At 40.1% G+C, this 27,896-nt stretch overlaps 1 protein-coding gene across 3 annotated transcripts in view; it reads left to right on the top strand.

The window, feature by feature from the left end:
• Positions 1-27,278, top strand: part of LOC136693951 (H-2 class I histocompatibility antigen, alpha chain-like) — a 43,013-nt gene extending 15,735 nt beyond the window's left edge. For 2 of the 3 annotated variants that reach the window (XM_066667239.1, XM_066667237.1), the window contains 6 exons: positions 6,874-7,158; positions 23,465-23,575; positions 23,678-23,713; positions 24,003-24,035; positions 24,431-24,490; positions 26,009-27,278. In XM_066667239.1, coding sequence (XP_066523336.1) covers positions 6,874-7,158; positions 23,465-23,575; positions 23,678-23,713; positions 24,003-24,035; positions 24,431-24,490; positions 26,009-26,013 — 530 coding nt within the window. In that variant the 3' untranslated portion in view covers positions 26,014-27,278. Of the gene's footprint in view, positions 1-6,873; positions 7,159-23,464; positions 23,576-23,677; positions 23,714-23,816; positions 23,973-24,002; positions 24,036-24,430; positions 24,491-26,008 lie in introns of those variants that run through there. The other variant, XM_066667238.1, reaches the window with a different exon arrangement.
• Positions 27,279-27,896: the final 618 nt, after the last annotated feature.

Here is a 27,896-nt window from a genome sequence, read left to right as displayed (position 1 = left end):
CTGGATGAATCCCTTACAGACGGGTGAAAAATGAATGATTTGTGTGTGTTATTTGACTGCTGTCGTTTGTTAATTAGTACTAGTAATCGCCAGTTTATTATTTTATAGATATTGTTATTTGATATTATTTTTAATTACTTAAAATAATATGAAAGGGAGGGCGGCACGGTGGTGCAGCAGGTAGCCCTGTGAAGGACTGGCGCCCCCTCCAGGGTGTGTTCCCACCTTGTGCCCAGTGATTCTGGGTAGGCTCCGGACCCACCATGATCTGTATAAATGGTAACGAATATAATGAATACGACATAATGAATTAATTAATTTAATTGAATATTGGAAAGTATTTCCACACAATATAATTGCTTTTTTTAAACAAGGTTATTTTGTTAAACAAATGTAATTTATTTCAATTGGATAAAATTAAAATTCTCAAATTTCCAACTTAACTGATGTTATCTGGAATTGATTTACATGTGTTAATGAAACTTATTTTACTTATGTAAGCTAAACTTGATCTAAAGCTAATGTCTCATGTTGGTTTAACTTATTTTACTTAGGTTGGTCCAACTTACTGCAAAAAAAATATGTAATAGGGTTAATTGTGTTGATTTAACTACTTTTATTTACTCTGGTCCACCTTATTTTAAAGTTATTATAATTTAATGTGACAGATTAAATCTACATTGAAATTGTTGTTGTTAGCGGAAAATTAAAATTAGCAAGAAATGTTGCAGAACCTAGGAAGAAACATGACAGACTGGAGCTGCTGATATAAAACTGACTAAAACTATTTTATACAGGGTGGGCCATTTATTTGGATACACCTTAATAAAACGGGAATGGTTGGTGATATTAACTTCCTGTTTGTGGCACATTAGTATATGGGAGGAGGGAAACTTTTCAAGATGGGTGGTGACCATGGTGGCCATTTTGAAGTCAACCATTTTGGATCCAACTTTTGTTTTTTCAATGGGAAGAAGGTCATGGGACACATCAAACATATTGGGAATTTCACAAGAAAAACAATGGTGTGCTTGGTTTTAACTTTATTCTTTCATGAGTTATTTACAAATTTCTGACCACTTATAAAATGTGTTCAAAGTGCTGCCCATTGTGTTGGATTGTCAATGCAACCCTCTTCTCCCACTCTTCACACACTGATAGCGACACCACAGGAGAAATGCTAGCACAGGCTTCCAATATCTGTAGTTTCAAAGGCCCAAAAATGTTTTAACACCCACAAAATCTCTAGAAGATTTGAAGAGTAATTTCTGTTGTTCTGTACAGTCATTTCTGTACTACACAAATCTGAACAATTTGCCTGAAGTCAGGAAGTCCACTTGTTGATTCATGGGCAAATATCATGTCCTCTTTGAAATCGACAACATACTTCAAATGTCAGGGACGCGCGGAGGGCGGACTGACTGAGGCGGACGCACTCGCTAAAACACAATACTTTATTTACAAAAAGGAATAACAAAACAGACTAGGATTGGGGCAAAAACCAAAATGAGGGAAAGTAGAAACAAACAGACGTGAGACTAAATGACGACAGGAAATACACAAAACGACAAAACTAGGAAACAAACATGACCTGACTAGAAACAGGAGATAAACAACACAACATGACTGGGAACAAACGAAGGTGAAATGTCCAACAAACAGGAAAGACACAAGGGAACTTAAATACAAGACACAAACAAGATGCACCTGGACAGATAAAGAGGGGGCAGGGTAACAAATGACACAGACGAGGAGGAGGAACAAAGGCAGGACTAGAATAACAACTAACATAGCCATGTGCTAAAAGTGCACATGGCCGGAAAAACAGACTTAAAAGAGACGAGGGCGTGACATCAAAACAGATTTGGTTAATCAACTTCAGATGTACCAGGGAATTTCTCACCTATTTTAATGGAAAAATGTTCATGGGATCACATGATTTATTTTTCTTTTCTCCAAACGTATAAGGGAAAGTAAGGATTGCTGTTTTGAGCTGCTCATGGGTGAAGAAATTCTTGGTAATCAACAATATTAAGCAATGGGGAAGCTCTACGGGTACTATGCCCTTAAAAGATCCTTCTTGCTCAAGACTTTTCAAAGCTTGAAGAAGAGGATCCAAGACAGTGTCATAACCATATCTCTCCACATCCTCACTCTTACACAAAACTGCCAAACATATAGAAGACAGCACTGAATATGACCTTGGAGTTAAGTGACTCAAAACTGCAGACTGTAGAAAGTTTGTTTTTTTGTATGAGATTCCTAGAGGATTGCAAACTTCAAGCTCATCTACATACAGAGTTAACAAAGTTCTCAACTCTGTGCCTGACAAAAACTTGTTTTCAAACAAGCTTGCAAAATCCTGAAAAGGTCTGTAAGTCTGCTGCTGATCAGTCACCCTATTACTCGTCTGTGATCTGTAGAAATCACCACTTTGTCCACAACATCTCTTCTATCAAAAGGTTCCACAGTTACCTTAAAATTGGCGCATACATCAAGGATATACTCAGCAGGCTCAAGAATGCTAAAATTATCCTCATAGTAGCATTTACGAAGATAAGCTGTACTAAGGAGACCTCCAGTTTAAGCACAGGGTTAGACATGGTGATGGAGGTGGCTATTTTGTTTATCTCTGACTAATCACACTCCATTCTTTCAGCCCTCATTCCAAAGCCACTCCCCCAATTTGACCATGAATGATTTCACAGAGATTAGTAAACGACACTGCACATAGATTTATCTTTGTCATACCTATAAATAAACACAAATAGGCCAGCAAGCTACATCACTTTAACTCGTCATGTTTAAAGCAGATATATATCCACTAATGTGAAAAACTGTTTGCCCCTTCACGATTTCTAATTTTTTGCATGTTTTTCTCTCTTAAATGTTTCAGATTATCGAACAAATTTAAATATTAGTCAAAGACAACACAAGTAAACACAAAATGCAGTTTTTAAATGAAGGTTTTTATTATTAAAGGACAAAAAAAATAATCAGGATACTTTAATTGTGTAGTGGTCGAAACAGCAGATGGGTCCCCTGTATTCAGAAAAAGCAGAAGGTCAAGTGCGACTTGCTAAACTGCGATATTATGAGTATGGATCAAGAGCAAGTTGTCTGCTCACATTTCAGTTAAGAAAAGAACAGTCATCTCAGGTGGTGACAAAAGTAAAGTCAGACACACCAGGACAGTTTCTGATTAAACCAGAACAAATTTCTGAATCATTTGCTGAATTTTACAGATCCTTTTATAAAAACACAGGGACTGCTTCCTGTGAAGCCAAAATCGGATCATTCCTGTATCAAATTATTATGACAAATCTTCCAGAAATTGCAGTGTAGGAATTGGATAGCTTAGTTACTGAATGTGAAGTATGACAGTCTATAGCTTAAACTTACTTAAAATGTAATATAAGTCCAGGTCCAGATGAATACACAAATTAATTTTATTAATTTTAAAAAATGTATAGATATAATGCCTCCTATGTTGACACAAACGTATAACCGTGTTCTAGAGACAGGACATCTGACTCCTTCCTGGATAGATGCCTTCATTATTGTAATTCATAAAGAAGGGAAGGATCCTACAGACTGCAGTTCATATAGATCTATCTCTCTTCTTAAAGGTGACCAAAAACTAATAACATTTATTTTCTCAAGACGACTAGATAAATATATCAAACAAATAGTACATCGGACAAAACGGGATTCATAACTGGCCAATACTCTGGTAATAATGCCCGCAGACTTTTAAATATGAACCGCTGGTGATGAAGAAGCAATCATATTATCTTTAGATGTGGAGAAAGCATTCGAACGCCTTTCTTGGAAATTTCTTTACCAAACTTTAATCAGTATGGGATTTGGCCAACATTTCATAAAATGGATTTGTACACTTTATTCAGAACCAAGAGCAGCAGTTAGAGTTAATGGGTGCACATGAAATTATTTTGCTCCTGAGAGAGGAAAACAACAATGGGACCCATTGTCACCTCCCCTCTTAGCCATTTGCACTGATACAGTATAATTTGCATTGGGAAAATAAAAACATATCAGGAATCTGGGTGAGCGAGGAGGAACATAAGATATACCTTTATGGAGGCAATGTGCTTTTTTTATCATATCCATCTTACTCTATACCATCTTTAATGGACTGCATAGAAAAATTTACTCTGGGTATAAAGTTGATGTGAATAAAACTGAGGCACTGGACATTAATGTTAAAGTCCCACAAAAAATGAAAGATGACAGTGGCTTCAGATGGCCAGGAGAAGGCATGAAATATCTATAATATATATATTCCACTCTGTCTGGGTAAACAGTACTACGTTAACTATGACAAGATAATTCACAATATTAAAAGTGATTTAAGCCAGTGGTCAAAACTATCTTTGTCTATGTTAGGACGAACAGAATCTATATGTATAAATATTCCCCCAAGACTATTATATTTGTGCTAAATGCTTCCAGTTCCAATTCCACTGTCAAACTTCCATATGTTTGAATGAGTTATCTCTCGCATTTTCTGGTAGGATAAAAAGTCTAGGATTCATTTCCATACACTTCAGTTAAATAAATCTGATGGAGGGCTGGCCCTCTGAGATCTAAAGCTGTATTTCTGGGCTGCTCAACTAAGATCTATGGTAGACTTTACTGCCAATGATACAACAAATAGATGGTTGGATATTTAAGTTAAGTTTAAGCTGTGAATACACGATGGCGGACCTGCTATTTACTGATACACCCCTGACAGCTATCAAGATAAGCACGAACGGACAAAAAAGACACACTCTTAGTTTGGAGGAAAACTTTTTAAATATATAGTCTCCCTACCACTCTCTCTGCATTAACTCCAATTACATCCATGTGTATTTTCCCCCCATGCATATAGACTCAGGATTTGAAAACTGGTCAAGACAGGGCATATACCCATCAACTATTTGAATAAAAAAAAATCCTCAAATCTTTTGTCCAACTCCCTGAGACAGATTTCTTTATGTATTGACAGATAATGCATTTTTTAAATAAGAATGACCTTTTTGTCAAAATAAATTACCATCCTCGATACAACACTATTTATGAAAATTCAATTAGGTGATACTCCCTGCAATGTCATTTCAAATTTATATCAACTTATAATTCACATAATTCCTTGTATGTTAAATGTAAGTGGGAAACAGAATTAAAGATGGAGTGTAATGATGAACACATTTCTGTGTAAATATGTTGATTACGGCACATTCTTTTTACATATTATATCCCAAGTTCTTAAATTCATCTCTTGCTTGTTTGTTCAGTTTTCCTCAAACTGGCACCCAGCTCGAGCTTCACACTTGGGGAGGAGAATTGAAACTGTATTATAATTCCAATTTGAAACGCTTGGTGTCAGTGTTACATATTGCTCCTTTAAGAATAAAGGATGTGAAGGTTATTCATCATTATGTTATCTGATTTGAAATGTTAGGTTTATATATTGGTGTTAGGTTTAAATGTTGGTAGAAAATTGAGTTTGTTGTGTTAAAAACAAAGAAACATTCATTCATTCATGGTCCAATGACCCTTATCCAGTTCAGGGTAGTGGTGAGCTCAGGTAGTCCAAAGCCTACCTGAAATCACTGGGCGCAAGGCGGGAATACACCCTGAAGGGGGCGCCAGTCCTTCACAGGGCGAAACACACTCACTCACACCTACGGACACTTGGAGTCGCCAATCCACCTACCAACTTGTGTTTTTGGAGCGTGGGAGGAAACCTGAGCACCCGGAGGAAACCCATGCAGACACAGGGAGGACACACCACACTCCTCACAGACAGTCACCCGGAGGAAACCCACGCAGACACAAGGAAAACACACCACACTCCTCACAGACAGTCACACGGAGGAAACCCATGCAGACACAGGGAGAACACACCACACTCCTCACAGACAGTTACCTGGAAGAAACCCACGCAGACACAGGGGGAACACACCACACTCCTCACAGAAAGTCACCTGGAGGAAACCCACACAGACACAGGGAGAACACACCACACTCATCACAGACAGTCACCCGGAAGAAACCCACGCAGACACAAGGAGAACACACCACACTCCTCACAGACAGTCACGTGGAGCGGGACTCGAACCAACAACATGTAGTGTCTCTGTGACAGAGACACTACATGCTGCACCACCGTGCCACTCAACAAAGAAACAAAACAAATAAGGCAGGTGTAATTTGTAAGGAAAGAAAGAAGAATGAAAATGATATTGCTGTCCAGTTCTGATTTTATTTTTTTTCCAGGATTGCACACTCCTCACCCTTGTCTCATGATAGATTTCTGTCTGTCTATTGAATTCATGTTCTTTTGGAATCTGTCTCCATGTAGTTCTTTGTTTCTGTTTACTGTTCCACATGCTCATTTCATTCTTTTAGCCATGCGACTGTCTTTATCACTACTCACAAGCGTTATATTATCTTTATGTTATAGGTTCATTGTCTTAGTATTTGTTTGTTATTTCTCATGGTTCTTTATTCTTGTATGCGATTCATTTTTTTAAACAAACTCCGCATCCCAGCACTTACTCCTGTGGCTTGTTCCTGGCATTCACCATGACAGTGTCTGAGTATTTGTGTTGTTACACAGACAGACAAGTTCCAGTACTGTAAAATATAAAGCATAAAGTGAAAGGCTTGTGTGTCACAGAAACACCTCCACACATGAAGACGAGACTATGATAACCTTAACCACTTTCAACACATTTATATTTATGACTCTAGTAAAACACTGAGCTGCTCGAGGAGATCAGTCTTTCTTACAGTGTTCATGAACATTACAGACTTAAATTTTGAATGAAAGACATAGAGTTTTTACACTGTTCCTCTCTGCAGCTGTTCCAGATGTGTATGTGTTTGTGAAGAAATCTCAGACTGAGTCCAGCAGACTGAACCTGACCTGCCTGGCCACGGGCTTCTACCCCAAAGACCTGAAGATGAGACTGAGGAGATTCACCACTTCACTCCCTGATCATCTACTAACATCCTCAGGAGTCAGACACAATGGTGATGGAACCTACCAGCTGAGGAAGAGTGTGGACGTCCAGGAGGAAGATACAGCAGGATATGATTGTTATGTGGAACACAGCTCCCTCCAGGAACCAATAATTAAACCCTGGGGTAAATATATCTGTTTGATGGTGTTTGTGGCACATTAAAGTTCAGTCTAGTTTAGATTTCACACGATGATTTCTGTTACTGTTTGACATTATTTTAGACACTGCTGAACAGAACAAGAAGTCAGAAATTAGGATTAATTCTGATTAAAACAAGGACTTCCAGAATATGAAACCACGACGTTTAATCACTTTCTCAATAGTCTAACATTGCTTATATAACTAGATGTAAACTGGGAGATAATATCATATACCAGGGGTATTCTGGTATAATCTAGAAATGATGAGGGGCCACAATTTTTTTTTCAATGACTTAAGGGGCCATTTATTGGGACCGTGTATGATAACGTATCATAACAATATAACGTATAACATTTATAACATTTCATTTTTATTCAAAATAAAAATATTACCTAAAATAAAAATATAATTTGCATTTGGGCATAAATTAAAATTGATAACTAAATAAAACCAAACATAACCATGTTCAAGATCCAAAGCAAAGAGCCTTCAGGCAGCTCATTTCTTGTGCTTTGTTTAACAAACTATGCATCGCTGTGTCAAGAACTATTTCACATTTCTCAGCTTAATGTGAGAAATGGCCTCTTGTGTCTTTGGCCAATGTTTGGATGAACTTGTGTGTGATGGCCAGGCAGACACACTGATGCACATGCTCATTTGTGAGTCAACTGCGGTACTGATTTTTAACAATGTTCATGGTTGAGAACGCAGATTCACAGCGGTAGGTTGACCCGAACATTGTCAGGATGTGAATTGCCATCTTCTGCAGCAGAGGGAAACTGGCTGCAGTTACCGTTTTTGACCAGAAGGTGATGATGTCACACTGAGTCTCGCTCAGTGCAACGCTTTCTTGCAGGTTAATGAGCTGACTTTGCAATGCAGCAGCTGGCATCCATGGGAAGATCTGGTTTGCCTCTGAAGAGAACTCGCTCACATTTCTTACCAGAAATGTGTTTCCAATGCAGAGAAGGATTTGTTTTCCAAGTTTGAAGTCATCACATCTTGTTTAGAAATTCTCAATCATCTTCTCCACAAATGGAATATGTTGCAGATGGGCTTCTTTTTCTTTGGTCTGCTCCAAATGTTTGGGGAAATGGAGCAATTCCTTCTGTGACATTTTAAAAAATAAAAATAAGATAAAGATGTGTTTGGCAGACAATGTTAAACAGCCTACCTGTAAGTCGAACAGTTTTGCTTTTGCACTTTTTTGTTGTGACAGAAATAGTTGTAGTTCATTCCTAATGGCCCAAAACCGCTCCAGGACCTTGACCTTGCTCAGCCATCTGACGTTGTTGTGCAAAAGCAATTCATCAAATTCAGCATTGACCTCAGTCAGGAATGACGGCAGCAAGCGATGCTGTAGTGCAGATAATGCTCTCAAGAAATTCACAAGCTTCATCATTGTGTTCATGACTTAAGCGTAGTTTTCTCCAAGTCTTGCACAAGTGAATTATACAGTGGTAAGATATTGAGGGTGAAGAAGCTTCAGGCGCTGAACTAGTCCCTTCTCTCTGCCCATCATACATGGCGCTCCCTCAGTAGCCACTGACACAATTTTCTTCGCATCATTTCCTTTTTCATTCAGCACTCCCATTATTGCATTGTAAATGTCTTCACCCCTCGTCTGCCCAGAAAGGTTTGCCATGCCCAGCACATCTTCAATAAACTCCCTTTTTGACTCATCAAAGTATCCCACAAACACCATCAACTGAGCATTATCAGTAGTGTCAGTGGATTCATCCACAGCTAGGGAAATGCACTCTGCATTTTTATTCCATCACACAGCTGCTTTACAACATCATCAGGCAACATTTCGGTATGTTTGCATGCTGTGGAGTCAGACAGTGGGATTTGTTGGATTTTGGCGTTCATTTCCTCTTTTCCTTTGCCTTCAAGCAACGTGTCCATCACATCAATCATGCATTCTTTCATTATCTCTGAATCCGTGAATGACTTCATGTGCTTCGCCAAAAGCCACGCTACTCTAAGGGGGCATTGTGTTGTCTTTTGTTGTTTTGTCAAAGAAGTGTGGAGGATTCGGTTAGATGTTTCATATGATGCTTTAAGAGCATTTAATTTTGTTGTTCTGATCTGGGAGTTTTGCGTAAATGTCTCTTCAAAATGCTTGTTGTTACTGTTGCCACTTTAAGGTTAACAAAAATGACTTGTTTTGTCACTTCCGCTGGGATTTAGTTGGGCGTGAATGAAAAAAAAAAAGGGAAGAAGGGAAAAAAGGTGCAGGCTGGCTCCATTAGGTGCAGGGGAGTGATGTTCTCGTGAAGGTTATAATATATAAGTCATAGGATATTTTGGAATTAAGAAAAGTAATGTTTAAGAAGATTTCTTTTCCCAGCATGCAGCCAACAAGGTATTTGTACAGTTTGTATTTTTGTTTTATATCATTTATCATCACGTATGCTAACATGGTGGTTTTTATGTTTAATACTGTGTATTATTAGTTTTCACGGTTTGATAAGAAGAAGAAGACTTCAGTAAACCAGTTAAAGAAAACCACTTGTGTCTGACCGTGCTTCGGGGAGGGAATAACAGTGAAAACTCGTACTGTCCATCGACTCGAGTGGCCGACACAGTAAGACGATAGCTAGCAAGCTCACCTCAACGCAGTCGCGACGGAGCAGCGAGCGTTTATCCGGACTGGCAGATGAGTGAAAGTCGTGCACATATACGTGGTTGAAGGCGTAAACACACGAACTGTATAAGCAACATGAAAAAGGGCCATTAATTACTTGTACACTGATGAGAATAGGCTAAGAAGAGGGCTTTATAAGAGTTGCTTGAAGGATTTATGTGAATGCTTGAAAACTGTGGGTGATGAATGCAACTTATTTGCTAAGTTAAGGTGAACTAAATCTTGCCATGAAGGTTGCTATAAGCTTAGTTTAAAGATTTAAGTCAAAGGGTGAAATTTCCCACTGTGTTTAAGGTTCCAATGTAAAGTGTGTTTTGATAACAAGTGAAGGCTATCTGCTATTTTGGTTAAGAATATGTGTATGAAGGGGACAGATGCTTATTTACATTTCTGAGGTGAAATCTGAGTTTTAAGATTTTGATCATTTTTTGCTAATGATAATTTCTGTTAAACTGATATACACATGCAAGAAACACAAATATATGAAGAAATATTTATTTTTGCTAGAATTAGTTATTAGAGCTTATGACATTATTTTCTGAGCAAACAAATTCACTTATAAGACATTCAAGACTAGTAATTCATACAGGGATATATTCACACTTCAGATTTATTTTCATTTCACATTCAGCCATTCCATTAAAGGTAATTTGTTGATAATGACCGAGTCAAGCATGTCCACACCCAAGGTAAAGGACAATGTTAGGGATAGTGAAAATAAAGACCCTTTAGAAGATCAAATGGAAGAAGATGCTGATGTGCCACAAGAGAAGGAGCAGCAAGATGAAGTGCCACATCCAAAACGTGGTGAACGAATTCGCAAACTAACAGAGAAGGGCAAAGAAATGCAAGATAACAAAATCAAGGCACTTCAGCAGCGATTCAATTACATTTATCAAAAATGGCGAATACAAGCCAAATTCGCCAAGAAGCAATTGTCACAGTCCTTCTTAGAGCCCTTATCTGACAATCTTCTGAACGATATCATGGGTGATGTCAGAGGCCTATGTGCTGACCTCCAGTGCATTTATGAAGCTCTACGTGGCATCATAGCTCTAGACCAAGACACACGCCGCAAGGTAGACCGGTGTGTAGAGATTTCAAGCTTCATAGTATCCAGAGCATTTTGCCACCTGAGTGGAAACGTTTCAGAAGGAGAACAAGAAGACTGGCCAGATTCAAGTTCTCTTTGGAACTTAGGCAAGAGTGAATTCACTTCCGTCACTTCTATCCCAAAAGCCTCAGAGCATTCAAGCAAGTCTTCTGTGAAACGCCAAGAAGCTGCCACTGATGCTGCTGCAAGCCAAGCTGTTCTAAAAGTGTTACAAGAACAAGAAAGAGAACAACTGGAAATACAGCATCTAGAGGCAGAAGCAAAAAGGAGGCTTGCTGCTCAGGAGGCAGCTGCCATGAAGTGTCAGCTAGAACAAGAAGCTGAAGAGATGAAAAGGAGAATAAGGAGAGAAGAAGAGGAAGCTGAGCTGAAAGCTAAATTTGAAGAAGAGCACAACGCTCTACAAAGGACTTTGGAGGAAAAACGGAGATGGATACAGCATTTGGAGATAGTGAAGGAACTAAATGCTGCACAGGCAAGAATGCAAGCGTATGATCAAGAATTGGATGGAAATGAAGGACATCCTAACCCAAGGGACATCCTAACTCATGAGTTGGGCCCCACAAAGCATTTACCCCTGCCTATATTTCCTGCCCCTCAAGCTGTAATAACCTCCACAAATCAAAGCACACTTGAGCTGGTCAAGGTCTTTACAGATGCCTTAAGCACTAACAGAATCCCAGTTCCTGAAAAATCAGTATTTAATGGGGATCCACTGAAGTACAGTGATTGGAAGCTCTCCTTTAAAACACTTATTGATAAAAAAAATATTCAAAACAAAGAGAAGATATACTACCTTCGTAGATATGTATGTGGTCAAGCTAAGAATGCACTTGAAGGAAACTTTCTGCTTGGAACTTAATCTGCTTATGCTTCAGCATGGGAGATCTTGGAGGAGAGATATGGAAATCCATTCACAGTTGCAAAGGCATACAGAGACAAACTCCAAACATGGCTAAAGATTGGTCCAAAAGACAGCTTTGAGCTCAGAGAGTTTGTCGACTTCCTCCGCAGTTGTGAGGCTGCCATGGTCCATATTAAGGCAATGGAGATTTTAAATGACTGTAATGAAAACAGTAAAATTCTGTCAAAGTTACCAGATTGGCTTATTGCAAGATGGAGTAGGAAAGTCCTTGAAATTGAAGAAAAAAACAGTGAATTCCCCTCCTATAGTCAGTTTGTTGAATTCCTCACAAGAGAATCAAAAATTGCCTGTAACCCAGTGACATCGTTGCAATCATTAAAGCAAGGTGAACCTGACAAGCTAAAGACATATAGACATCAAAACATCAAAGCAAAGACACTGACAACAAGTTCTAATGAAGAGACTGGGAAGACATGCACTTTCTGCAAGATGAATGGGCACACTTTGCACAAATGCAGAAGGTTCCTAGAAAAGACAGTCTCTGACAGAATAAGGTTTGTCCAAACTGAAAGGCTCTGCTTTGGATGCCTCAAGCCAGGTCACATCTCTAAGAGCTGCAGCAGTAGGAGTGTTTGTGATACCTGCAACAAGCGGCACCCTACTTGTTTGCATGAAGACAAAGACAAGGAAAAACAAAAACAACCACAAGTTAAAATCCAAGTCAAGAAAAGTCAAGTTCAAGTCAAGAAAAGAATAAAGAATGGCTTCAAGAAACGCAACTCAAGGACACGACCATAGTTGCTTCTTCAAACAGAGTAATCCTTGAAGAAGCCAATACACAGACATCTGCAATATTTCCTGTCTGGCTGTCATCAGTCAAGCAGCCAGCACAAGAGGTACTGGTATATGCTCTGTTGGACACTCAAAGTGATACAACCTTTGTTTTGAGAGAAGTAGCTGATGCTCTAGAAACTGATAAAGAACTGATAAAGTCAAGATGAAGCTCTCTACTATGACCTCAAGAACTACAGTAATAAGCTCTCAACGAATGAAAGACCTACAAGTCCGCGGCTTTAACTCCAATAAGAAGATCTCTTTACCACCAGCCTACACACGTGACTTTATTTCAGTCAACCAAACTCACATCCCAACTGGTGAAACTGCCAAAGCCTGGCCCCATCTAGAACACCTCCAAGAAGATGTGGCGCCTTTACAAGACTGCGAAGTGGGTCTGCTCATCGGGTACAATTGCTCTCAAGCCTTACTCCCACGAGAAGTTGTCTTTGGCAAAGAAAATGAGCCCTACGCACAGCGCACAGATTTGGGGTCGAGTATAGTTGGCTATAGAAACCCCTTTGTAAACTATGGAGATGCCATTGGGATCAGTCATCGTATAGTGGTAAGGCAAGTGACTCCACATACTGCGCCCTGTATCAATCTAAAAACAGAAGTGCCCTATGTGAACAGATACAAAATCATAGAAATTACTCCTTCAGACATCTTAAAAGTTTTTTCGAATCAGACTTCACAGAAAGAGTTGGAGAAGAAGATTCTGTGTCCCAAGATGATCTCAAGTTTCTGTCAAAGATAAGAGAAAACATCAAGCAGAAGGACGATGGTCATTATGAAATGCCATTACCGTTCAAAGAGGAAAGACCAAAACTACCAAACAATTACTTGTGTGCAATACACCATCTAAATTGTCTTGAAAGGAGACTAAGGAAGAATGAAACATACTTCAAAGATTATGTGAATTTTATGGATGACATAATCTCACGTGGTGATGCAGAGAAAGTCCCCAAGCAAGAAATAAATAACAGTCCTGTATGGTATATTCCACACCATGGAGTTTACCATCCGTAGAAACCAGGGAAAATTCAGGTAGTATTTGAATGTTCTGCCAAGTTTCAAGAAACTTCTCTCAATGACCATCTGCTTACCGGGCCCGATCTGACAAACACATTGGTGGGAGTCCTGTGCAGATTCCGAAAAGGATTTATTGCTGTGACTTGTGACATTGAAAGGATGTTTCACCAGGTTCACTTTAAAAGGGAAGACCAGGATTACTTACGATTCCTATGGTGGGAATACGGCAATCTGGAAACCTCACCCTCAACCTACAGAATGAAAGTCCACCTATTTGGAGCAGCTTTGTCACTTGGCTGCGCCAACTTTGGCCTGAAACATTTGGCAGCAAAAGGACAAGGTCAATACAGCGAAGACACCATACACTTCATTCAGAGAAAGTTCTATGTAGACGATGGTCTGGCAAGTGTTCACACTTAGAGGAAAGCCATTCAGCTTGTCAGTGAATCAAGGTAACTTTGTTCGACCGGAAAGTTAAGGCTCCACAAGTTCGTCTCCAATAACAGGAATGTGATGGCATCCATCCCAGAAGAAGAACGTGCCACTGTCAAGGATCAAGACATGACCTTGAGCCTACCTCATATGGAGAGAGTGCTTGGCGTAGAGTGGTGCATCATCTCCGATTCGTTCAAGTTCAGAGTGCAAGTGAAGATCAATCCACTCACGAGAAGAGGCATACTCTCTACAATTGCCTCTGTGTATGATCCATTAGGATTCATGGCACCTTTTGTACTTCTTGGAAAGCAAGTTCTCCAACAAATGTGTAGAGAAAAAATTGGCTGGGACAATGAACTTCCAGAAAGACTAAGACCTCAGTGGGAGTCCTGGATTAGAGACCTTCCCATGCTGTCTGAAATGGAGATTAAAGATGCTACTTACCCTCAACTTTCCATGACGTCAAGCGATATCAATCAATCAATCAAATTTTATTTATATAGCGCTTTTCACAACAAAAAGTCGTCACAAAGCAGCTTTACAGAGATCCGGGTCCAAGCCTCCTATGAGCAAGCCAGGGGCAACAGTGGCAAGGAAAAACTCCCTCAGCACACGAGGAAGAAACCTTGGAAGGAACCAAAACTCATACGGGGAACCCATCCTCCTCGGGTCGAACAGAAGTAAAAGTGAAATGATGACAGATGAAGGGGTTATAGTAATGTGAGTGATGTATGAGTCTGATGAAGGAGAAGGTGATCAGGGATTCTGTGTGAGTTAATATTAGGTGCAGAGTTAATCTGAGATAAAACAGCATGGCCAAGCATGATAGTGTAGATGAGACAAGGCCAGGATCTTGTACAGGATACACAGGGGCTGGATCAGGGCAACACCTGGAGAGCAGCAGGACATCTCAAAGCATGAGAGAGACAGGAGAAAGAAAACCAGACAAAGGGAACAAATAAAAATACAGAGGTTAGTAGGGTCATGGTAAAGAACGGGCAAATTTGTCCTGCGAAAAAAGCTTCCACAGGTCAGGCAAAAGAACCCAGCGACAGACAGCGTGTTGGCGGTTACTAGAGAGCTAAAAAGTGCTGTAGCTATGGTGATATGACAGGGTTAATACAGAACAGTGATAGTATGAAAACCAGCCCGAACACCAATAGAGAAGGAGTAAATAGAGAAAGTGAATGATTACCCAAAAGCTTGTTTGAAAAGGTAGGTTTTTAGTCTAGATTTAAAGATTGAGAGTGTGTCTGAGCCCCGAACAGTAACCGGAAGTCTATTCCAGAGTTGAGGAGCTTTGTGAAAAAAGACTCTTCCTCCTGCAGTGTTTTTCTTAAAGCGAGGAACAAAGAGTAGATGGGCATCCTGTGAACGAAGTGTACGTGTCGGGCGATAAGGTATGAGAAGTTCAGTAAGATACTGCGGGCCTAAACCATTTAGAGATTTATAAGCTAAGAGGAGTATTTTATAGTCAATGCGAAATTTTACAGGTAGCCAGTGTAGAGACGAGAGAACTGGGGTGATATGTTCGAATTTTCTAGCTCTAGTGAGCACCCTGGCTGCTACATTTTGAACTAACTGAAGCTTGTGTAACGCTTTGCACGAGCTCCCTGCCAGGAGCGCATTGCAGTAGTCTAGACGTGAAGTTATAAAAGCATGCACTAGTTTCTCTGCATGTTTTAAGGATAAAATATGCCGAATTTTGGCAATATTGCGTAGGTGGAAGAAGGCGGTTTTGACTGTATTGGATATGTGAGTATCAAATGTGAGAGTCGAATCAAAGGCTACCCCTAAGTTTTTAATGATGGTATTGTGTTTTACTGTTGATTTATCAAGATTAATAGCAGCATTTCTGAGTGAATGTATCTGAGTATCTGTACCTAGTAACAAGACTTCAGTTTTATCAGAATTTAACATGAGAAAATTTTGCATCATCCAGTCTTTAATTTCAGTTAGACATTCTGTTATTTTACGTAGACAAGCAACATCATTAGGTTTGGCTGATATATACAGTTGTGTGTCATCAGCATAACAGTGGAATTGAATCCCATGCTTACGGATTAGTCGACCCAGTGGCAGCATGTAGAGTGTGAACAATACAGGGCCAAGCACTGATCCTTGTGGAATACCATATTTAACTAAAGTATGATTTGAGGATTTATTATTCAGATAAACAAATTGATAACGATCAGACAAATAGGATCTGAACCAAGAGAGGGCAGATCCTTTTATTCCTACCAGATTTTCCAGCCTATCAAGAAGCATCACATGATCTATGGTATCAAACGCTGCACTAAGGTCAAGCAGCACCAGAATAGAGATATAGCCCTTATCATGTGAAAGGAGTAAGTCATTAGTTACTCTTGTTAGAGCCGTTTCTGTGCTGTGATTTGGTCTAAATCCAGACTGAAAAATGTCATGAATGTCATTGTTTTGTAGGTAAGAGCACAACTGCTGTGACACGACTTTTTCTAGAATCTTAGCAATAAAAGGGAGGTTTGATATTGGCCTGTAGTTTGCGAGTACAAGAGGGTCAAGATTGGACTTTTTAATAATTGGTTTGATTACCGCTAGTTTCAGAGGTTTTGGTACATATCCAATGTTGAGGGATGAGTTTATTATTGTGAGCAATGGTCTAATGACTTTAGGTAAAATTTGTTTAAATAATTGTGTTGGTACAGGATCCAGTAAGCATGAAGTTGATTTAGATGAGCTAATTAAACTAAGCAAATCATTTTCATCGACAGAATTCAAGTAGTCTAAATTCACCTCAGAGCTGGCGGGGGGTTCATCAACAAAAGCCGATGTGACTTTGGACTGATTTTGGATTTTGAGGCGAATGCAATCAATTTTATCATTAAAAAACCTCATAAAGTCATTGCTACAGAAATCAGAGGGGACAATGGGGTTGATTTCCTTTTTGTTGCCAATTAGATGTGATACAGTGTTAAAAAGGAATCTAGGGTTGTCTTTGTTGTTTTCTATAAGGGAAGAGATGTACTGTGATTTGGCTTTAGATAAGGCATGTTTGTAGTCGGCGAGGCTGTGCTGCCATGCAGTTCGGAAACATTCTAGTTTTGTGTGTCTCCATTTACGTTCATGGTTACGAGCAGCCAGTTTTAAGGCACGCGTGCTGTCACTGTACCATGGAGCAAGCCTTTTCTCTCTAAATTGTTTGGTCTTGACTGGTGCAACACTATCTAGGTTTGTACACAATAAGTGGTTTAGGTTGTTTGTAATGATCTCAAGGTCATTTGGGTGAGTAGGAAAAGAAATGGTGGTAAGGTCTGGAAGGTTGTTGATAAAATCACTAACTGTTGAGGATGTTATAGTGCACTTTCTAATATAGCGTGGCTGTGGACAAATATCAAAGTTTAACGCAATTTCATATGTGATTAGATGGTGATCAGAGATGGTCTCATGTAGCGAGAGATTGGATAGATTCTTTATCTCAATGCCCCGTGTTAACACTAGGTCCAATGTGTGTTTGCATTGATGAGTGGGCCCAGTAACATTCTGAGTGAACCCTAGTGCATCCAAAATTGATTCAAATGCAATTTTAAGTGGATCATGATCCTTCTCAAAGTGAATATTGAAATCACCAACAATTAAGGCCTTTTCTGAAACAATATATACACTTGAGAGAAAATCAGCAAATTCACAAAGAAATTCTGTATAAGGGCCAGGAGGACGATAGATTGTGATGAGCATAAAAGAGTGCTTCCTTTTTGATGCAGTGACTTTAAGAGTAAGTACTTCAAAGGATTTAGTATCATAACTAGATTTTTGTGTTGTGTCAATGGTAGGGTCATAAATTGTGGCTACACCACCACTACGACCAGATGTTCGTGGGCAACTGTAATAGCTGAAGCCAGGGGGAGTGGACTCATTTAGGGAAATGTATTCATTGGGTTTAGCCCATGTTTCGCAGAGACATAATGCATAGAGTTTGTTATCAATAATAATATAACAGACAGTGAGTGCTTTAGATGTTAGAGATCGTATATTTAAAAGCCCTAATTTAATGCTGGAAGTGCTGAAATATTGCGTTCGCTGCAGTGCCTTGGTGTTAATTCTAATTAGGTTGTTAAAACTGATTTTTGGGCGTTTGTGATAACAGGCTTTGCGGGGGAACAGACACAGTCTCAATGCTGAAAAATTTATTAGCGTTAATCAGAGTGGGTGATATGGACATGCTACTCATCATACTAGCAGTAGAGAGCTGGTCAGGAGGAACATTAGGAATTTTAATATTACTTACCTGCTTGCTATCCATTCCACGTACCTGACTGATGTGACTGGGAATGACCAGTCAGTTCTGGCGCAGAACCACCTCAATGTTCTCAGAGAGAACTACGGATCCTAGATGGCTCGGATGAAGCCCATCCCAACGATACAGGGCCGGACGCTCACGAAAGCACTCCCAGTTGTCGACGTAGTCCACGCCGACAGTGCCGCACCAATCCAGGAGCCAGGAGTGGAGCCCGAAGAGCCTGCTAAACGCCTCGCATCCTCGACGGTAGGTGGGCAGGGGGCCAGAGACGATGATCCTAGCATCCGCCTTCTTCCGAGCGGTATCCAGAAGCGAACGGTAGTGCTCCTTCAGGACCTCACTGCGGCGGGTGGAGATGTCGTTCGTTCCCACGTGGAGAACGACGGTGCAGAAGTCCTCACGCTGCCGAAGTGCCGACGGAAGCCGCCTGGCAACGTCCAGGACACGTGCGCTTGGGAGACAAGACACGGTTGCATTACTCTTTATCCCCGGCACTTTTAAATGTCTAACTATTGAATCACCAATAATTAGAAAACCGTCCTGTTTAGTCTTCGGTGCTGGAGCAGGTGCAGGTGAAGGCCAGGAGCTGAGCACCTCAAACCGGTTGGCAGAAGTGAAGACTGGCTGCGGTGGAGGGGGGGACGGCCTCGGCTTCCCACTCCCATGCTGGCGCTCCCATCCCGGTGCAGGCGTGTAGATAGGTACCCCCGCGAACCGCCGCGGCAGAGGAGCCGGAGAGGCGACGGCCACGTAGGAGGTGTCGCGGGCTGCCTCGAGTCTCGTCTTCTCCCGCTGGAGCTCTGTCTGCTTCTCCAAGAGATGCTGAATCCGGCGACCGAGCTGCTCAAGCTCCGCGCCGAGCTCAGAAAGGGCTCGTTCCTCGGCAGGCACCATGAAAAGAGAAAAATAAACAATGAGAAATAATATGTACGAAAAAAAATTAAGTTAAGAAGCACAGTGGGTTAGGAACGATGAATACAGCACACTAGGATAAGCAATGCCAAAAAAAATATGCAATAGAGATTGTAAATAAATGTCTAGAGGACTAAAACAGTGACAAACAGCAAACAATTTCAAATCAAGCACGCGAGCAGTCAGCCGGAAGTGACGTACCTGTGACGTCAACTGATCGATATGAGCTTCATCATTTTTCTGATGCAAGCGTCTCAGGATACGGTGAATATGATGTGAGTTATTAGTGAGTCCAACAAAGTCCATTGCTCTCTTGTGATGGGGAAATCAAGAGTTACACCAACCAAAGTGACAACAATACCAAGACTGGAGCTCACTGCAGCAGTAGTGGCAGTTCGAACCAGTGACATGCTCCTCAACGAATTAGAAATTCAAGATTTGCAAGAATACTTTTGGACGGATTGCACGGTTGTTCTCAGCTACATAAATAATGATGTTAGAAGGTTTCAAGTGTTCGTGGCAAATCGAATCCAAAGAATCAAGGCAAGCACGAAGCCTGAACAATGGGCTAATGTTGCATCTGAGGAAAATCCGGCAGATTACACCTCTCGTGGATTAACAGCAGAACAATTTACAACCTCCAGTTGGTTTACTGGACCAAAGTTTCTCTGGCAAAGGGAATTGCCTGACAGAGAACAGAAGGTGGGAGAAGTTAAAGATGATGACCCTGAATTCAGCACCAAATCAAAGGAGAACAGATCATTATTGGACCGCCTTAAGAAGTTTTCTGACTGGTCTAGAGTAGTTCAAGCAGTGGCCAGATTAAAATGACTAGTTAAAGAACACAAAGGTGAAAAACAAAAAAACAATGAAAGTACGAGCTTAGAAGAAAGGAAAGAAGCAGCAATTGCTATTGTCAAGTTAGTTCAGGAAGAAGAATTTCCAAATGAGATAAAGAGCTTGAAGGCAAACAATGTTATCTCCAAATTCAAGAACAGTAAGCTGTACAAGTTAAGTCCATTTTTAGACAAAGAAGGGATCCTGAGAGTAGGGGGACGTCTAAGTCAAGCTTCTTTACATCCACATGTGAAGCATCCAGCAATAATTCCAAAGGGTGATCACATATCCAGCTTACTTGTCAAGCACTTCCACGAGCAAGTATATCATCAAGGACGTGGAATGACAGTCAGTGAACTGCGAGCTAATGGATGGTGGATACTAGGATGCAGCAGTGTAGTATCATCGCACATATTCAAATGTGTCAAGTGCAGAAAGTACAGAAGACGTACTGAAGACCAGAAAATGGGCAATTTACCTAAAGACAGAATGGAAATAACTCCTCCATTCACATACACCGGAATAGACTGCTTTGGTCCTATGTAAAAGAAGGAAGAAAAGATGTTAAAAGATACGGACTTTTACTTACCTGTCTGTGTTCACGAGCTATACACATTGAGATGCTTGATGATATGACAGCAGATGCATTCATCAATGCCCTAAGAGCATTCATTGCCATAAGAGGTAATGTTCGTCAGCTTAGAAGTGACCAAGGAACCAATTTCATTAGTGCAAGACGTGAATTTGCAGAACTCATGCAAGGAATGGATGAAGAAAAGGTGAAGGCTTTAGGATGCGAATTTCTAATGAATCCTCCAGCGGCAAGTCATATGGGTGGCATCTGGGAGAGACAAATTAGAACCATTAGGAGCAAAGACTTGATAGCTCATCCCTAAGAACTTTCTTTTATGAAGTGATGATGGTCATCAATAGCAGACCACTTACCGCTGAACCTCTGAATGACCCATCCTCACCTGAACCATTGACTCCGAATCATATCCTTACAATGAAGTCCACTATAATCTTACCTCCACCCGGACAGTTTATCAGAGAGGATCTTTATCTTAAGAAGAGGTGGTGGCGAGTACAGTATTTAGCCAACGAGTTTTGGATTCGATGGAAAAAGGAATATCTATTTAGTTTGCAATCAAGACAAAAATGGCAGAACACCAGAAGAAATTTGAAGGTGAATGATATTGTGCTGTTACAAGATGACCAAGCCCCACACAATGACTGGAAGCTGGCCCGAATAACAGAAGTATACCCAGGGTCAGATGACAGGGTGAGAAAGGTCAGGTTGATTGTTAATGACACCACATTTGATGCCATGTGTAAATTCACTACGAAAACAGTGCTCCTAGAGAGACCTGTACACAAGTTAGTCACTTTACTTGAAGCAGATCAAGATGCTTAATATTTTATTGGCATTCTATCCTGAATGTTTCATTTTGTTTTGTTTTTATTTGCATTTAATGCAAGGTTTAATTTTTATGTACACAAGGTTTCTGTGTAATAGTCATTGAAGTAATGTTTGAAGTTTAAAGGGTTCAAGTTTACTTGCAACAGTCAGCAAGTGTTAGAAATCCTACAATAAGATTGTGATATTTTGTGGGAGTGTTACTGTTGCCACTTTAAGGTTAACAAAAATGACTTGTTTTGTCACTTCCACTGGGATTTGGTTGGGCGTGAATGAAAAAAAAGGGAAGGGAAAAAAGGTGCAGGCTGGCTCCATTAGGTGCAGGGGAGAGATGTTCTTGTGAAGGTAATAATATATAAGTCATAGGATATTTTGGAATTAAGAAAAGTAATGTTTAAGAAGATTTCTTTTCCCAGCATGCAGCCTACGAGGTATTTGTACAGTTTGTATTTTTGTTTTATATCATTTATTATCACGTATGCTAACATGGTGGTTTTTATGTTTAATACTGTGTATTATTAGTTTTCACGGTTTGATAAGAAGAAGAAAACTTCAGTAAACCAGTTAAAGAAAACCACTTGTGTCTGACCGTGCTTCGGGGAGGGAATAACAGTTGTGTTTTGATTCATAGGGCGAGTACTGGACGGTGGTAGAAAGAACGCAAATCTTTCTGTCCATTCTGGCTGGAACTGGCGGTTTTCGCTGTCCAGTTTCCCTTTTGGGGCAAATTTCAGGCATGTCATTATTGCTCCGGTCGGTAAACATGTTGCTGCTGCTGAGCGAGAGAGTGACTGTCTCGTTTCCGAGGGCTTTACTGTTTAATCTGTTTATTGTTGCCATGGAGGCTATTCCCAGCCTCATCTTGAGATCGCGGTGATTCAAAATTTTACAGTGTCAACAAATCCCAAAATAGTTGGGACAAGTAGCAATAAGTGGCTGGAAAAAGGAAATTGAGAATATAACAAACAGCTGGAAGACCAATTAACACTAATTAGGTCAACTGACAACATGATTGGGTATAAATCTTCATTTGAGTCTGTGACACAAAGTAAGCTATTATGTTCATTCTTTGAGAATAGATTAATTCTAATTGTAGGCTAGGTCTGTAGAAATGTAGCTTCATTATCGATTTGTATTTCCTTTAATATTCATAGGTTTGGTAATATTTTCTAATATATTTTACAACATCGAGCTGTTCCACATTACTATTGATGGTGTAACTTGGTGGAAATGCGCAAAATCCGTGTTTTTAGTCGATTTCATTGGCGTATAATTAGTTACTGCTCAGACTTTTGCTACTCTTTTTTTTTTTTTTGTCCACATGGGAGCGCTAAAATCCCATTGTTTAAGCTGTGTGTCCGTTAAGGTGATGATATAGCTTGTGCTCTGGTATGATATTAATGGGTGTTGCATGTATTAGCCTTGTTTATCCCACCATTTATGTGTATGTGTATATATACTTCTTCTACTAGTTAATACTGTACCTGTCTGTTGTTCATTTCAGACTCAATTACTTTTCCTCATTCTTCTGTGCCTTTGTCCTCCAAGTGTACTGCTTAATATTCTCTGATTTAACTACAATGTCAAACCAATCCACTTAATACAACAACATCCAGAATATCATCTTGTGTCTCCGTGTCTTTGATGTCTTGACCGACGCACAGGAGTATTTGCTGCTAAAATCTTACTGTCTCAGTGCATTCAATAATAAAGCTTCATTATAGTTTCTCTCTGAAGCCAAGATGGTAAGAGGATCACCAATTCCACCATTGTTGCCCAGAAAGATAGTATTTATTTTAATCCTGAAACACTGAAGAGTACAGAGTCCTCCATTAGACTCAGAATATCCCACTGTTCTTACAGTAGTTACAGTTCTTACAGGGGTTTATTTTATTACAAACACTTTTCTGTTTACAGAAGGGAAACACAGTGACTCTTCAGGTGTTAAAGGTGTGATTATTGGAGCAGTGGTGGTGTTGGTGGTGGCTGTAGTGTGTGGGTTCATTGTCTATAAACAGTGGGAGAAAAGTGAGTATGATGATATTCCTAATATACTTCATAAATCACTCGATATATATTTTAAATCTATACTAAGTTAATAATGTATCGTTGTTTAAACTGTATTTGAAGGAAGAAAAACTCCTCCCCCGTCTCCTCCGTCCATAGGTGAGTGTCATTGTCTGTTCATTCTCCTGATCCTCATCTGAACATAGATTTCTCCAGTTCTCCAAGTTGTTGTTTGTGATCTATTTCTTCATCTCCCTCAAAGTGCTGGAGATCCACTCCAGCCTGAGCTTCCTCAGCAATCAGAGTCCTTCACATTCACACTGAGACTGTGCTGAACATGTTTAGAGTCAGTGAAGGGTTAATGAGTGAATGTGGAACCAGTCAATCAGGACACAGCAGATGTTACTGCACATCTGTACTCAACTCTCTCTAAATTCTGCTTTTTCAGGTGAGGGGACTCCTCTGAGGCCTGTGGAAAATGGTGAGTTGAGTTATAGTTTGTTTCTCCTCTGAGCTCTGAGTGAACTCTACAAAGTGTAAAGTCCTTGTTTCAGCCCCAGCTTCATTTTTGAGCGTAATACAACAGTGTTAACGTAACAGTTTATTAGTGAAGCTGTTTTTCTCTGTTCTCTGTGTAATGAAATAAAACCCAGTTTAAACTTTGAACATCGTTACTGGAGCAGAGCAGGGAAGCTCTTTTCCCCTCTGTGTCCTGATCTTCTTTTTCTTTTTTAATCTGTATACTTCTTTGGTTTCTTTGGCTGGTAATTCTGACTCTGGTAATAATTCATATTGGATTATTATAACATGTGATGAATATTTGAATTGATTTAGTGGTTGTTTGCTGTAACTTAGTTCTGATGTGGCTGTTTCCAGGGATGGGAAGCACTTATATGTCTCAGTGGAGCAGCGGTGTGATTACATCTTCAGACTCCGGTAAAGTTTCTCCTAATCTGTTTTAGTTTCTAATTGCTTTGATTTATGTTTTATTTGTAAGAGTCTGTATTGTCCTAGAGAAAAGCCACTTTACTTCTGATCTCAGGTCAAGAAATGGCAGATGATAAATGCACAGTATGCAGAGAGAACAGAAAACAGAACTTCACAATGAAAATCACTCTCATACCTCATAAAACTCATAGGGATTGCACATTATCAGAATTCTGGTGATGATAATTGGTTCTGGCATCTGTGACTGGAGTGTATATTAAAGGCAGTATAGCAAGATGTCACTGATGTACTCAATGACATACCGTCCCATCCTTTCTCTGAGGACATAGTCAATAGATGCTAAGGGGGCACTAGAGGGGACAAAGGACATTTCCATATATATTTTTTAGCTCCGATGTGGTGCCAACTTCAGTCTTCTCCTTCCCTCATTCTGATTAAAATATAAGTATTCCTATATTGGAACTTAAATTGAAAACAATAAAATTTAATTGCAAATACCCTATTGCACAAATACCCACTGCTTCATCTGCTACAAATTCTGCAGCGCAGACTTCCACTATGAGCAGCGTTGAGTGTAACCCCAGCTACTATCTCTGCTGTCAGCACAGCTCCAAATCTCCCATTTCCTCTTTCTTCGGTGATAACAGCTACGGGACTGCTTGAGTTTGGGGAACACGATCAGCCTTCTTCATGCCTGCTTCCTTACTGCTCCCAGTGCTAAAAGCTTAAGAGCAACTGCTCCCGCACCGACTGTCCTTCTGCTTCTCCTTCTGCAGTGATATGCCTGAAACCCCTCCTCTACCTCCACCGATGGCACGTGACCTCAAGCCTCCCATTTCCTGCTCTCCGGCTGTTCCAGTAACATGCTCCGAAACAATTGTGTCCCCTTTGCTCATTCAGATAATGAAATGAACTTCCTCGTCTCTTGCCTTCGCTGCCAGGTGAAGGAGCCCCTGTGCAGCAATGCGATGGCATTACAGCCTCCTTTCTCCTGCTGGAGGTTTCCTCATCTTCCTATTATTCTTCCTGCTTGTTACAGAACTCCCTGCTCCGCACAGTGTCTCTGCGCTGCGTCTCTAAGACTCACACAGTCAGAGTCTAACACAAGCAAAACATAATGATTCTCCGCATAAAACCAAGAAACGACAAATACTTAGAGACTGTTCTGTTATGAATTAACAAAACAATTTGTACAATTTACTACCGATCTTTATTAGAGTGAGAAGTAACTGGCAGTGTTACCGAGCTGAAATGTACTATTCATTCCTATTGTACAATTGTTTTATGCCTAGTATTTCTCTATAAATAATAGTTTCTGTGTGACACCCACATTTCAGACCTGTTTTTGTGCATAGGAACCCTTTATAAATGAAGCCCATGGTGATGGTCTTTGGCCTCTCTAATACCCTCTAATTCCCTCCAGATTTACCAAGCTCTGTGCGTGTGTCTGGGTGTGTCTGTGTGTGATTGTGTGTGTGTGTGTGTGTGTGTGCTTGATTCTTGCAGTATGAGATGGAAATGGTTCTGCAGTGGAAGAAAACTCAACAGCAGCAAAAGAAGATCCTCACAATCTTTGTCTTAAAGCCACTAATCAATCTCCAAATCTCTGGAAATCAATTTCTGAATCTTATTTATGTTTCAGTGAAATGTTCAAACTGTGTTATAAAGATTTTTATAAAATATGTATGAACGGTTACAGAAGAGACAGAAATGTTTATCTCCAGATTCAGACCTTACACTGCTGCTGGTTTAGAAGAAAGCACTGTATCTTGTGGTCAGTGAGATATCTTTGGGGTCATTGAGATTCCTGATGTTCACAGCTGCAGGAATCCTCCAGTCTCAGCCTCTGCATCGACTTCCAGTGCAGCACAAAACCCAGATTAAGATGATGATTGTTTTAAAGTGTTTCATGTTACAAATATTACAGACATGTTCTGAGTTTACACTCTTTCAGTCTGGTGTGGACCAGAGGAGGTTGTTCTCCTATTTGAGTCTTGGTTCTTCTCAGTGGTTCTTCCTCTGGTTCTAAGTGAGTGTTTCCTGCCACTGTTGCCTCAGTGGGCCTCACTTTTGGGTCAGACTCAGAAATCTATAAAACTGCTTTTTAACTTCAATTACAGATAGCACTTTATAAATATAATGTAATTGTAACACATTAACATCAACTAATCTTTTTTCTGTGACTTGAAACTGTTCACCACCAGAAAGACCTCAAGGACTGATTTTATATTCCTGCACTTGTGTGTTGATTGATATTGTGTTTTATATGTAACTAATGACGGGGGTCATTTATTTCCAAACCATTTTGGATTGAAATATATGCTAGATACCTGCTTACAGTGGATACTGCGCACAAAGATGATGGAGATGAAGACAGTGACAATAGAAACCTGCATCAACAACCCAGCTGCTGAGCAAAGCCACGCACAAAAACTTTAGATTCCCAATGAAGTTATATAAATGTTAAAGGAGCAATCAGTAATTTTTACATCAGAAAGGAAATATCTATTGATGGTTTTACATATTTTAAGATTTTATTTTCTGCACGTTGATGGATTGCAGGAACAGTACAGTTTAATCTTTTTATTGTGCTCTATGAGAGTTTGATGTACTGTAGCTGTGTGGGTTCTCTGTGGTGTTTACTGTTTATTCCAGGGCTCTTGTGGATGTCAGGTCAGTCTGGTGAAGGGGGAAGGTTCTCCTAGAAGCCAAAGTCACTCATTTTCTGCAAACTTTGAATATATGTTGTTGTTTTTTAATGAAAATTAAAACACTGTTGCATCATCATCATGCTGCTCTTATCTATTATTTTATGTTTCACCAGAAAAACTTTGCAAATACTTTCCGTCATTTTAAACAAGCTAATAGAGAGGGTGTGACAGAAACACACAGGAGCACTTAGTAGTTATACAATTGCAGACTGTATACAGCTGTTGCTCTGCATACCTTCTTAGTCCCCTTTGACACACTATCCTTCAATCATCAGGCAGTGGATTCTGGGAATTTAGACATCAAGGTGATATCTTCTCCCGGGAAGTCCATGGTTATTTCAGCAGGACAGTGTCTGGCCTGATTCTGTATGTGCTCCGACAGTGTATCTCCACAGTGTTGAATGTATGTTCTATTACTAATGTTTACACCTGACAACCCACTCCTACCCCCTGTTTATTTCTCTCCCAGTGGCCAGTCCAGCTGTGTCCTGAAGGTAGAAGAAGTAGCCTCAATGCTGGGGTCTCCCATTTATCTGCGACAGCAGCAGAAAAAATGGAGGCAGGATGAAGGGTCAGCGCTGTCCACACAGATGTGTGAAATCTGTATTGGAACAAATGAATACTGTACAATTAGTAAACTACAGACTAGCGTTCTCCATATGTAACCTATGTTTAAAAACGTT

The sequence above is a fragment of the Hoplias malabaricus genome, chromosome 4 (genome assembly GCF_029633855.1).
Source record: "Hoplias malabaricus isolate fHopMal1 chromosome 4, fHopMal1.hap1, whole genome shotgun sequence".
Classification (NCBI taxonomy): domain Eukaryota; kingdom Metazoa; phylum Chordata; class Actinopteri; order Characiformes; family Erythrinidae; genus Hoplias; species Hoplias malabaricus.
Note: the sequence above shows the minus strand (reverse complement) of the source record. Positions and strands in the feature narration are given on the sequence as shown.